At 57.7% G+C, this 13,150-nt stretch overlaps 1 protein-coding gene across 7 annotated transcripts in view; it reads left to right on the top strand.

Moving 5' to 3' along the window:
- The window catches only part of CACNA1C (calcium voltage-gated channel subunit alpha1 C), a 556,614-nt gene that overhangs the window by 459,079 nt on the left and 84,385 nt on the right, over positions 1 to 13,150 (top strand). For all 7 annotated transcript variants that reach the window (XM_082350478.1, XM_082350477.1, XM_082350479.1 and 4 more), the window contains exons 14-18: positions 7,831 to 8,038; positions 8,925 to 9,045; positions 10,339 to 10,453; positions 11,162 to 11,282; positions 11,565 to 11,634. In XM_082350478.1, coding sequence (XP_082206604.1) covers positions 7,831 to 8,038; positions 8,925 to 9,045; positions 10,339 to 10,453; positions 11,162 to 11,282; positions 11,565 to 11,634 — 635 coding nt within the window. The remainder of the gene's footprint in view (positions 1 to 7,830; positions 8,039 to 8,924; positions 9,046 to 10,338; positions 10,454 to 11,161; positions 11,283 to 11,564; positions 11,635 to 13,150) is intronic.

Here is a 13,150-nt window from a genome sequence, read left to right as displayed (position 1 = left end):
CTCACGGGCCACTGTTATAAAGGTAACTGTGGCGTCTACCCAGTTGCCAGGCGGGGGCCTAAGGAGAAGGCAGCTCAGACGCTAGAGCCCATGGGCCGGCCGTCGGCGAGGAAGGTGCTTATTCTCGGGGGTTAAGGAGAAGGGAGGACGCCGTCTCGCTCCCTGTCTCACCCCGACACAACCACAGGGCCGACTGGGGACTCTTGAGAGGCTCACAGGAGCACTGCCTAAATCCCACGGTCAAGGCCAGGACACCGTGCCTGTCATGATCAGTTCGCATCCCCCAGGGGGGTTCTGCTGCCTGTGTGACCGAGGCCTCTGGTGCAAACAGGGAAGACAAGGCCTTTGGGTTTGTTGCCCAGGTGGGGTTTGGCTCGGGAGTGACGGACATAAACCGTGCATCCGGCCCTGGGGCGGAGGGCGGGGTGGGGACAGCAGGAGCTCAGCCGGCAGGTGTGGCCTCGTCCGAGACCCTGACCGCCGGGATCTGGAGTTCTGTCCACATCCTCCCGGCCGAGCAGATGCCCGTTCAGCCTCTAGCGTCCGTCCAGGCTCCGGTGCGTCTTAGGGGACCAGGGCCCAACTTCCCTGAGGTGGTCCTTGGGCACCACCGTGTCCCGCGGCTGCGCGGGGAGGGGCTGAGCTTCTCCCTGAATGGACCCCTCCTGCTTCCCCAGGTTCTCCCCCGAGACCGTGTCCCTCGCCCACTCCTGCCCTCGGGACGGGGCTCAGCAGGCCCTACCACAGACTCAGCGCGGGGCGTTTGCTTTGAAACACTCCACCACGATAGATCAGTGCCGCCAGCACTGAGAGGCTTTGTTTTTGCTCCTCAGGACGAGGACAGTTGGGACGGGTATAAATTTAGTGATGACCAGAGAGGCGGGTGGGAGAGGGGCATTTGCAGAGCTCCAGAGCTGTGGGTACCGTTACCAGGAACATCTTTTCTCTATAGCAGGCTCGGGGCTCCGCTCTGTACCCAGAGCGCAGAGGGTGGCCCTGAGCTCTTTGAAGCAAAGGTTCATGAGATAAAAGTTCCGGTTCACGCAAGGCCTGGGCTTTTTCCATCGTCAGGAGACGGGAGAGTTCCACGGGCACCAAAGCCAAGGCCGACGGAACAGGGAACAGGATACCCGTAAAGTTCCCTGAGCAGGTGGCACTGAGACCAGGAGGCAGAGGGGAGGGGACGAAAGTGAGCCACGCGAGGGAGTTTCAGTCGCGACGAAAGCGACGGGGCAAAGCCCTCACTGGCGCCTGCTGTGGGTGGGAGGGGCCGGGTGGGCAGGACACGCCTCTGGGGAGAATGATTCCGGGCCACAGGAGGGATGACGAGAGACCATGACCCCAAGGGTGACCCGGCAGGGGAGGCGAGTCTCTCGAGCGGCCTGTGCTTCGGGGGCTGAGACCCCCCAGTGCTGGAGGGTTCTTCTGTGCACGTGGACGCACGCGGGTGTCATTCTGAAGAGGCGGAGCTTGGTTTTTCTCAGTTTCTCTACAAGGTTCAAGACCTTGAGTCCTTTGTTCTGCTGGTGCCCACTTTTCTCCGAAGCGCTTTCTTTTTTGGCGTGAGTGTGTGTATTTCAGTCTTAATCAATTAGCACGAAAGCCCCCTTCGACGGTGAATATGCCGTCAACCCTCCAGTTTACCACCCGCCAACCTTCCTGGAGGGAGAGGGATCCTGGGACACGGGGCCACAGCGGTCACAGACATCAGGACCAGACTGACATCGAGAAGGACAGAGGTGCAGGATCTGCAGGGCCTTCGCATCGCCCTGCCCGGAGGCTGCACCTGGCACCTACAGTCCTCTTTGGTATCAGTGTTGAGGAGAACCCACCCTATTCCCTGCCACCTGCCATGGCGAGCCAGGCCCCAGATGCCAGCGGTCTCCTCTGAGCTCCGCGGTATCCCCACGGCGATCCCCGTGTCGGTCTTCCAGGGAGTGCACGCAGGGATGGACGGCCTTCGGTCCAGCGAGCGGGGTCCCTCGTGACGCCAGGCCACTGGCGCCAGCTCTGCTCGGTTAGTGCTGCTCCAGAGGCACAGAGCACAGGTGGCAGGCCACACACGGGGACCTCCACCCCGTCCTCCTGGACGGGAAGCAACTGGGGGCTGAACGCAAGCAGCGCCCACAACCACGACCTGGTCCAAAGGCAGCATCTCCTCAGCCCAGGTGTGTCCGTGAGCAGGTGGGCTGGGTCAGGTCCTTGGGCGCAGTCTGTCTCGTGAACCAAGGCTGGCAGGTGCCCTCAGACCTGCGGCCACTTGTTCTGAGCCCCCGGGGGGGACGCTCTCCCCAGGGGAGACTCGTGTTCACACTGCTCTCTGGAATCCTACCCAAGCGTCTAGAAGCCACGGCGACCCTACTTTCTACGTAGCAAATTGATGCATCATAGACTTTTTTTCTTTTTCCCTTTTTTTTGAATCAAGGCATACAGTTGATCCTTGAACAACAGGGGTTTGCACTGCAAGGGTTCACTTCCATGCAGATTTTTTCACACTGCAGGTCTGCACAGTCCGAGGTTGGTTGTATTCAAGGACACCGACTGTTAAGGTATTCTCAGGTTTTCAACCGCCGAGGGTCGGTGCCCTCACCCCTGTGTTGTTCAGGGGTCCACTGTAATTGACATGTAACATGATATTTGTTTCAGGTGAACAACATAATGTTTCCGTATTTGTATACGTTAGGGAATGATCACCACAACAAGTCGAGTTAATCTCCGTCACCACACACAGTTTTTCTTTTCTCATGATGAGAACATCTTAAGCTCTATTCTCTTAGCAACTTTCCAGTGTAAAATATAGTATTGTTAACTGTAGTCACCATGCCGTACATCACATCCCCAGGACTTATTTGTTTTATAACTGGAGGTTTGTAGCTTTTGACCGCCTCACCCAGTTCGCCCACCTCCCCCCACCCCACGCCTCTCGGGACCAGTCTATCCTCCTGACACATAATAGTGTGACGAGGGGTCTGGTGGTAGAAGCTCAGGAACCCCCGGATCTAGGGAAGCCACAGGATCAGAAGTGACGTTGAGGGGAGGGCAAGAGCCATTCCTCACCTTTGAGCAAAGTGGGTTTGACTCGGGTGAGTGTGAGACCCTCCCCCCAGCCCTGCTCCACACACACGGGGTCTGTGCCCCCTTGCCTTCCCTCCATTAAGTACAAAGGTGTCATGTTGAAGATCTGCTCCTTCATCCAGCAAAACACTCCCAGGGCACCTCCCTTGGCTGTGCTCCCAGCACAAGCCCTGCTCTCTGGACCGTCCGCCCGGAGGCGAGGAACGTGTAAACTGCAGGCTGGGGACCGGGTGGCTCAGGAGGGCGCTGAGCAGGACCCGGGGCACTGCAGGAGTGAGCCCTGCAGACCCCGGGGCCGGGCCGGCCAGCGGTGGGGATGCAGGCGGGACAGTGGGGGGCCGGGCTGCAGCCTCGCAGGGGGTAGCAGGGGAGGTGCCGTCCACAGGGTCTGCGGGGCCTCGGGCGGGGCCTTGGAGAGCGTCCTGCTGCCCGGCCGAGGAGGGATCGGGGGTCACAGGGCGCCAGGAGTTGTCCCGTTGTCGGGGATCCTGAGAGTCGGAACGTGGCCAGGGGTGTCCGCCGGGTTTCTCACTGTTAATGTGCCCTTTCCCTCTGTGATTACGGAGTAATCCATGGAGAGATAACGGGGCCTGTGAACGCCCTGCTCCCCAGAGACCTTCCACCCGTGACGGTCTGTACCTGAATCACTGACTCGTTCTGTCCTTCGTTCGTTCATTCATGCATTCATTCATTCCTGCTGTCCGTTTGACACCGTCTGTAAAGCAGACCCCCTCTCTCCTTGCTTTAACGTCAGTGGCTTCGATTTTTTTCAGTGTGTCATAACTTATTACTGTCGCTGAGAGCGCCGGCTGCAGTACGTTCGCGGCTTCTCACCTGGGCGGTGGGGTGAGCAGCTGCAGGGGGCGGGGGCAGGACACGGGAGACGCCGGCCTGGGTGGCAGGTGCCGGAGGGGCTGTGGCCTGGCCCCGGGGACGGAGTTGCGGCTGCGGGTGTGAGGGCACCTGGAGGGCGACCCCAAGGGACTGGGCTCGAGCCAGAGACCGCGGCTGTGCTTCACCGCGACGGCGTGATGGCGGGGTGGGCCACGGGGGTCGGTCAGGCCAGCGACTCGTGCTGGGAAACCCCATCCATCGACTGGGAGATGGCCGCGCACCCCTCGGGACATGGGAGCAGGAGAAGAGCCTTCCGACCAGAGGCTCGGCCCCCGTAGGCGGCTCAGTAGGCCTCCTCCACCCAGCGTCCCCAGAGGGTCTCCACCACCCCCATGACGGGCGACACAGCCATGCTCCATCACAGCCTTGTCTCCCACAGCCCAGGCCCGCGGGCCCCTCCCGCTCGCCCTGGGCCACACCCCACCCCAGCCAGACCTCCTCCCGCACGGTGACTTTCTCCTTCGGGTCTGGGGCCTCCTTGGCCGGCGGTCCTGGCCCGTGGCCGGCAGACAGCCTGAACCTCAGCTCTAGGCTGGTCTATTTCCCTCACGTCCACGGGCCACGGGAAAACTAAGGCACCAACTTTTATGGCCATGAAGACTTTCCCAGAATATTCTGTGCAGTTTAGGGGCTGTGTGACCTTAACCCCCAGGCAGACACTGTCCACCCCCCCAGTACAGCGGGATGTTCTCGTTACAAATACGCTCCGGAGTTTCGGTTCCTAAATAGCGGCTTGTGACGGGGGCTGGGTGCTCGCACAGCAGTGATTCATGGTTCCGAGCAGGGCCTGGGAATCGGCATTTAGAAAATGGTTTCCCCCCCCTACCCCCGGCATGTCATCTCCAGACAGGTTTGGGAGCTTTCAGTGTAAGAGGGGAGGGCGTCCTAGCCCCACAGAGGTTCTCTAACTCCTTGCTTAAACAGAACAATTAGTACAATCTCTAGCCGACCGGGGCCAGGCAGCCCGTCACACATGCCAGGTTGCACAGAATCTATTTGAGGACAGAGATGCAGGGGGTGGAAGGAGAACCTCTGGCCTCTGCCCTCAAGAACTCAAGCCTATTTGGGTGAGACAAGGCTGTCACAAATGTGGAACAGGTAAGAGCCTTTCTAGAGCAGATACAAATCAATGTATATATTAACATTCCGCGAACAGAGGGCGTGTGGCTGGCAGGCAGGGTAGAGGCGGAGCAAGGCTGAGTCTGAAGGAGAAAGAGCGTGAGAGACTCCAGGTTGGGGAGACGCTCATGTTTACACCCAAACTGTTGGCCCATCTGCTCCTGTCGCTTACGGAGCCGTTCTCCGGAGAGAGGTGCCCGGGCTGGGGTGCCGCTGCCAGGCTGCAGTGGGGGGTGGTTTGCAAGGCACTGTCTCGAGCAGCAGAAACAGCTCCCTGTCTGCCTTGGTGAAAAGCCGGGAACATCTAAATGGAGGAGGTCAAGGTCGTGACCTGGAAGGCAGCTGGGTCGGGCTAGCGCACAGGGAAGTGAGACGCACTTGGCCAGATGGGCGCGTGTCCCTTTTGCTGCAGTGCGTGCCTCACCCTGAACAGACCCTGTCCCGGGTACCCAAGCCCCTTCCAGGGCCATTCGTGTCCCCCCACTTCCCCAAGAGAGGGCTTTTCCCCACGCGTCCCCGCGGTGAAGGGCGTCCGCGCTCACGGCGGAGAGATGCAGGGCCCCGCCAGCCACAGGCCGTCCTTGTGAACTGGGTGCGTTTGCTGCAATCCAGGGTCTCCCAAGCTGGCCTGCTTACCAGAATCCTCTGCGACCCTTGTTCAAAACAGATTTCTGGGCCCCAAACGACAGCTATTGAATCAGACTCTCCAGAAGAGAGGCTTTTTAAACAAACCAACTCTGTGGACCGGGTGAATTTGGGAAGCCTCAGTAAACCACACACCCCCTCTTACCCACGGGTGACCCAGGCCACCCTCACACGTGGGCGGCCCCATTCATGATTGGGCTGGGCTGAGGGCCGCATTCTGGAAAAAAAAAATTTTAATGTGTTTTTCTGTCTAAAGATCAGTAGTGATAACAATAATTACTAACCTTTATCACCTGTGTGCCAGACGCTATACTGGGGTCTTTTTTTCAAATGAAGAGCTGGAATTACATTTTTTCTAGTTTTACTGAGAAATAATTGACATACATCAGTGTCTACACTTAAGGCGTACAGCATGATGGTTTGTTTTATATACATTGTGGAATGATTGTGACAGTAGGTTTAGTTAACATCTGTCATCTCATAGAGACAGTGTGAAAAAAGAAAGAAATTATCCTTGTGATGAGAACGCTTAGGGTTTACTGTCCTAACAACTGTCACATACAGCACACAGCAGTGGTGGCTACAGTCGTCATGCTGTACACTACGTTCCTAGTATTTATTTATCTATAACTGGAAGTTTGTACCTTTTGACGCCCTCCCTCCTGTTCCCCCTCCCACCATCCCCGGCCTCTAGTAACCACAAATCTGATCTCTTTTTCTGTGAGTTTGGTGGGGGGTTTTGTTTGTTTGTGTCTGTTTTTGGATATTTAGATTCCATGTATCAGGGAGGTCATATGGTCTTTCTCTGTCTGACTTATTTCACTAAGCATAATGCCCTCCAAGTCCATCCATGCTGTTGCAAATGGCAAGATTTTCTTCCTCTTTATGGCTAAATAATATCCCATTATAGATAACGTACACCACATTTTTCTTTCTCCATTTCTCCGTTCATGGACACTTAGGTTGTTTCCATGTCTTGGTTATTATGAATAATGCTATAGTGAACGTATCCTTTGGATATGTTCCCAGAAGTAGAATTGCTGGAGCGTATGGTAGCTCTATCTTTAATTATCTTGAGGAAGCTTCATTCTGTTTTCCACACCGGCTGCACCAACTTACATTCCCACCAACAACGCACAAGGGTTCCCTTTTCTCCACATTCTCACCAACACTTGTTATCTCTTGTCTTTCTGATGATGGGCATTCTAACAGGTGTGAGGTGATACCTCGTGGTTTTGATTAGCATTTCCCTAATGATTAGCAATGTTGAGCATCTTTTCACGTGTCTGTTGGCCGTTTGTACGTCTTCTTTGGAGAAATGTCTATTCGGATCTTCTGTCTGGTTTTTTAAAATATTTATTTATTTTTATTTGGTTGCGCTGGGTCTTAGATATGGCATGCGAACTCTTAGTTGTGGCATGCATGTGGGACCTAGTTCCCTGACCAGGGCTCGAAGCCGGGCCCCCTGCATTGGGAGCACGGAGTCTTAACCACGGCGCCGCCAGGGAAGTCCCTGTCTGTTTTTTAATAGAATTACTTGGGGTGTTTGTTTGTTTGTTTCGCTATTGAGTTGCATGAATTCTTTATATATTTTGGATATTAATCTCTTATCAGATATATGGTTTGCAAGTCTTTTTTGCCCATTTTGTAGGTCGTCTTTTCACTTTGTTGATGGTTTCCTTTGCTGTGCAGAAGCTTTTTAGTTTGACGTAGTCCCACTTATTTTTCATTTTGTTGCCGTTGGGGGGAGTGGCTTTTTAAAAATTGTTATCGCATGTAATCCTCCCAATAACATAATGAAGCGTGTGCTGCCGCTGCCCCTATTTTTTCAGACGGGGTGGGGGGGCGCAGAAAGAGGGAGGTTAAGCAACTCGCCCAAAGGCACGTGCAGAGCTGGGTCGGAACCAGACTCCTGACCCGGGTCTCCTGAATGAACTCACTCACGCTCTAATTGTGAGCTGGCCAGCCAGGTCCCACCACCACGCTGCCCCAAGGACAGGGCCGAGAGGAGGGCGTTGCAGCCGGTCCCGAAGCCCCTGGTGGGTGGGGCAGTGGGGCGAGAGGTGCTGGAGGCTAACCCCGCCCCCCCGTCCCCAGGTACTGGAACTCCCTGAGCAACCTGGTGGCGTCCCTGCTGAACTCCGTGCGCTCCATCGCCTCCCTGCTGCTGCTCCTCTTCCTCTTCATCATCATCTTCTCCCTCCTGGGCATGCAGCTCTTCGGGGGGAAGTTCAACTTTGATGAGATGCAGACCCGGAGGAGCACATTCGATAACTTCCCCCAGTCCCTCCTCACCGTCTTTCAGGTATGGACTCTTCTCTGCCGGGATTGTGCTCTGGGGGGCAGGGCCAGGAGCTGGGGAGGGGGGGGGGGCGGGGCGGGGGAGGCAGAAGCTTCCCGCCCACTCCCACGGGGCAGCCAGAGTCAGAACAGGTCGGCCACAGGAGCCCAGGACAGTCTGTAGCTCTCCTACCCCGACCCCCAGGAAATTCCGCTGTTGGATGGACCACTGGGGAAAAAAAAAGATCCAATTAAGCGGCTTAAAACCTGTTTCTTAGCTGTGGAAACCTTTATGCAAATACATTCTACATGGAAGCCCAAAATATCAACAAAGGAAAGTGGACGGCCCTTGCTGGGGAGGGGAGGGGGACGGGTGTCTTTCCGACCCTTCACGCTTGCCCCCAGGAAAATACGACTACCATCGAATTTGTGACTTCACGGATATGTTGGCTTGGGGCCAAGCTAAAGTAACACTTAAGTTTAAAAGTAGATCGATTTACAGATTAAACTGGGTAATACGTGGATGTTGCCCAAATCTTAAAGATGGTACCCAAAGTCCTCACGTTTGGAGGAAACCGGGGGACCTGGGGCCCCTTAGTGGACACGCTCACCTTGATGACTTAACTCGAGGGTCAGCCACTGAGCACTGTACCTGGGGGTAGGAGGTGTTTTGCCCAGGAAGCTCTTTTAGTCAATCAGGAACTTTGTGCCTGTGGCCACGCACTCTAAGGAGAGGGCTAGACTTGAGGGGGTCACAGCTCAGAGCCCTGGGAGGAGAACGGGGGGCAGGAGGCGGGGGAGGAAGAGAGAGATGTCAGACGTTTCTGTCTCGCAGGGGGCTGGGCAGGGGAGTTTCGGGTTTGCTGCTGGTCTAACGCTGTGTCCCTTATTGGTGGGACTGTGTCATTCAGATCCTGACCGGGGAGGACTGGAATTCGGTGATGTATGATGGGATCATGGCTTATGGCGGCCCCTCTTTTCCAGGGATGTTAGTCTGTATTTACTTCATCATCCTCTTCATCTGTGGAAATTGTATCCTTTGCTCCTGCCTCCCCCCACCCCGCCCCCGCTGCCCCAGCTCTCAGCCTGCAGCTCGATGCCAATAGGTGTGCCCCACAGGTCCTGACTTTGGGGGGGGACCCAGGGCCCTCCCCCCAGGGGAAGCAGGCTTGGGAGAATATGTCCAGCCCAGACCACCTCAGCGGTGCAGGTGTCTGGGTGGGAGCCGGGAGCCTGGGCCCAGGGGGGGATGCGAGTCGTCCCCCAGCCTCCGATTCCAGGAGTGCATCCTCTCCACGGTCCAGACGAGCAGCCCCCAGCCCGGTGTTTTGCTTGCAGCCACTCACTCGGACCCCGATGTGCGCACTGGCTGCGCCAGCCCAGGGCCCCTGCCCGGGGAGGACAGGGCCTCCGCCCCGGAAGTGACGTTCGCCTGTCGCCCTGCTCTCGGGCCAGGGTCCCTCCCTCTGAAGCCACTCTGCGGGATGTTAGCCGCAGGCAGAGTGGACAGGCCACAGGCAGGTTCCCGGGTCCCGGGCTGCTGGCACCCCTCTTCCCGTCCTGTCCCTGCGGGTTGTGTGCAGAGGGGCTCGGAAAGTAAATCACAGAAGATCTGGACACAGAGGCCAGCGGGCGGCCTCGGGCACACCCAGGGCTGCCCACCTAGCGTCCTGGGAACGGGGTGGAAATAGCAGTGCCTCCGACCTAACGGGCCGGGCGAGGCCGAACAGGATAGCGCACGCCCAGCCCCTGTCCTTGCGGGGCCGCGGCCCTCGCTCCCCGTGTGAGCCGGAGCCTCCCGGGGCCTGGGGTGGAAGGTGGGCCTGACCAGCGTTAACCTCTCGGCTGGACGGGCTCTGATCCGGCTCTCTGACCCACGGTGCCTGCGTCCGAGTCTGGGGTGGGGGGAGAAGAAAGGGCCAACTCCGCTCCAGTTAGGAGCTCGGTGGACCCTCCCAGGGCCTCTGTCTGAACAGGGTCGCAGCGGGAGGGGCAGGGCGAGCGGGCATCTCCTGGCGGCGGTAAGGACCACTCTGCACCCCGTCCCGCTGCAGCGTTGCTTACGGTGTCAGTCACAGGCGGTCATCTCGAAACCGGCAGTTAAAGAGCGAGGCTCGGCTGCCGCCCGCGCCGCCCCCGGCCCCAGCCTGCCAGCGGGCCTGCGCTCGACCCCTCGGAAAACCCCGGGAAGCTAGTGGGGTGATGGGGCTCGGAGCCCCTCCCTGGGGGGAGCTCTGCCCCCGCGTGTCCTGCCCCCTCCCGCCCCCGTGCCCATCCACAACCCCAAGTCCAAGGGTCATTTTCTTTAAGAATGGGCACAAACAGATATTCTACTGAATGTGTTCTTGGCCATTGCCGTGGACAACCTGGCTGACGCCGAGAGCCTCACCTCTGCCCAGAAGGAGGAGGAAGAAGAGAAGGAGAGGAAGAAGCTGGCCAGGTAACCGCCGGCTTCCGCGGCCCAGCCTGGGGTGCCGCGCCCCCCGGCGCTCAGGAGATGCTCCGCCCTGCCTGGCCACCCCTCCTGGAAGGGGGCTGGCTGGGGGCTCTCTGTGTGAGTCGAGCCTCTCCCCTGATTCCTGGGTGTAGCTCTAAGCGGGGACCACCGTGACTCACAGCTCCGGGAAGGTGTGTGGCCCCACCTGTCCAGGAAGGTGGCGGGTCCTCTATTGAGAAGGGAGGTCATGAGAGGTGGTGGGAGTAGAGGGGAGGGCAGGGGGCGGCAGCCGCTCAGAGGAGAGGTCCAGCTCCAGCTGAGGAGCGATGAGAAGACAAGCCAGGGCCCCACTCTGTCTTCGTCCTTGTCTGCGTGGACTGTCACGGGCCACACCTCTGCTGAGTACTGAGCACGGTTCTCCAGGAACCTTTCTCTGGGTTAGACGGGGACTGAGCCGCTGAGAAGCTGGACTCTTCGACTGAATGCTGGACAGAGCCGGGTGGGGACAGAGCCGGGATGGGACAGAGCCAGGCGAGGACAGAGCCGGGATGGGACAGAGCCGGGATGGGACAGAGCTGGGCTGGGACAGAGCCAGGCGAGGCCCAGCGTCCCTGTGATTGAGCCTCATGGCATGGGCCCCAACAGAGCACAGGGCAGCTCCCTATCAATCTGGCCAACATCCCTTTCTTTTCCCTCCTGCTGACCGGCCAGGACTGCCAGCCCAGAGAAGAAACAAGAGGTGGTGGAGAAGCCGGCCGTGGAGGAGACCAAGGAGGAGAAAATTGAGCTGAAATCCATCACTGCGGATGGAGAGTCCCCCCCTGCCACCAAGGTGAGGGGCCGAGGCCCAGGGGAGGAGGGCACGGTCCTCCTGGGCCAGACACCAGGGGAGGAGGGGGAAGAAGGGGCTGGGGAGGGTGGACAGCAGAGCTGGTGCAGAGAGAAGGAAGGCCAGCCCTCTGCTGGTGTCCTGAGGGATGTGTGCAAAGGAAAAGGGGTGTGTTTCTGAGTCGACAGCTCAGCCTAGACTAGGGGGCAATTTCAAGGCTACCCGAAGCCTCTAAAGCTGTGGACGTTGTCTGACTGGACCCTCCTTCTCTCCTTGGCTGCCTAGATCAACATGGACGACCTCCAGCCCAACGAGAATGAGGACAAGAGTTCCTACCCCAACCCGGAAACCACAGGTACCAGCCCGCAGCCTGGCCTGGGGGTGGAGGGGTCTGGGGGTGGACACCCAACTGTAAAGCCACGTGCTGGCCCCAGTTCCCCCACAAGCAGGGGCCCTGCCAGATCCCCCCGACTCGGCTGCAGCACTGCCGGTTATCCTCTGGAGGGCAGGGTACTTTGCTCCTTGTTTCCTCATAATAACAACAGAAGGTTGAATGCGTCATGTTTGAGCGATGCCTTTGGGTCTCTTGGAAGCTGGATTCCATATACATTTAAGGTTTATTAGAGCCTATGTTGTAAAATCATTATTAAGTTACATAACTTGTTAGGATAACATATGTCACAGCATCTTGCTCACTTGATAATAAATCCCAAATCTGTCCTGTCCTCACCCGGAAGGCGGTGCTGAGAACAGCGTGGCCACCACCGCTCGCTGCTCTGCAGGATGCGTTCAGAGCTCTGCCGTCTGGTCCGTAAACTGGCAGGCAGGCCCCCTGGAGAGGGTTTCACGTCAGGAGCCCATCAGCCCCCCTCAGGAGCCACTTCCCTGCATCAGGAAACCACACCCTGTGTGAGCCCTGACCTGCCCTCCTTCTACAGAGAATTGCAGATGTTATCACGAGCTTCAAGCTCAAAGTCACGACACACCGTCAAGGCACCGTGGGTCTCGCTGACACCCCTCCCCGCACAGGTTGGGCTGTGTCAGGTCACAGCCCCTTCGGGAGCCTGAGAACCTTCTGCATTCGTGACCGCGCCCGGCCTCCTTTTCCCTTTCCCTCCGCAGTCTGTCTGCTGGGAAAGAGGATTTGGCTTCCTGGGGCTCGGACAGAAAGGAGGGCGGAAGGGTGTCCGTGTGCTGGACACCAAACCTTTTGAAGCCTTAAAGCCCTTCTGGGCGGAAACTATTACAGAATTTCAAAGACAGACCAGAAATATCTACCGAATGCAGCGGGCGGGTCTTGCCTTGATCCTAAATGAGCAAATAAACTTTTAGGTGACATTTTGAGGTAATGGGGGGAAATTGAATATGGACGGGGAGCTAACTGATCTTAGGTAGGTTTTGTTAATCGCGGGACCCCCTGCAGGAGGCGCCTGTCCCTAGTCCCCACAAAGCAGCCCCGCTGCCCAGCAGTGGCCTTTCAGGCCTCCCCTCCTGGTTCAATCTGCAAAGCTCCCCGGTTGGTTGGAGCCTCCCAGCTTTGTATACACTACATTTTAGAAACATCACCTCACCCAGGAAGGAAAGCTTTGTGCCAAGATGGTGCCTTTATCTAATTGATTCATTTATTTGAGTGAACATACAGATGTGCTTAAGAGTCACTAAGGGCTGAAAATTAATAAGTACACGTGAAAAGGAAGTGAGATGACACCAGAGAATGTGTGGCTCAGTCCAGACGCTGTGGGAGAGGCCTGGGCTGCTGCAGGGGCTCCAGGAGAGAGCAGTGCGGGGAGGTGGGCGGCGGGGGGGGTCGCAGAGCAGGTGGTCCCGACTGGGTCTGCAGTCGGGGAGCTGGAGAGGGAAGAAGTTACTTC

This window comes from Balaenoptera borealis, assembly GCF_965194805.1.
Source record: "Balaenoptera borealis genome assembly, chromosome: 13".
NCBI lineage: Eukaryota > Metazoa > Chordata > Mammalia > Artiodactyla > Balaenopteridae > Balaenoptera > Balaenoptera borealis.
Note: the sequence above shows the minus strand (reverse complement) of the source record. Positions and strands in the feature narration are given on the sequence as shown.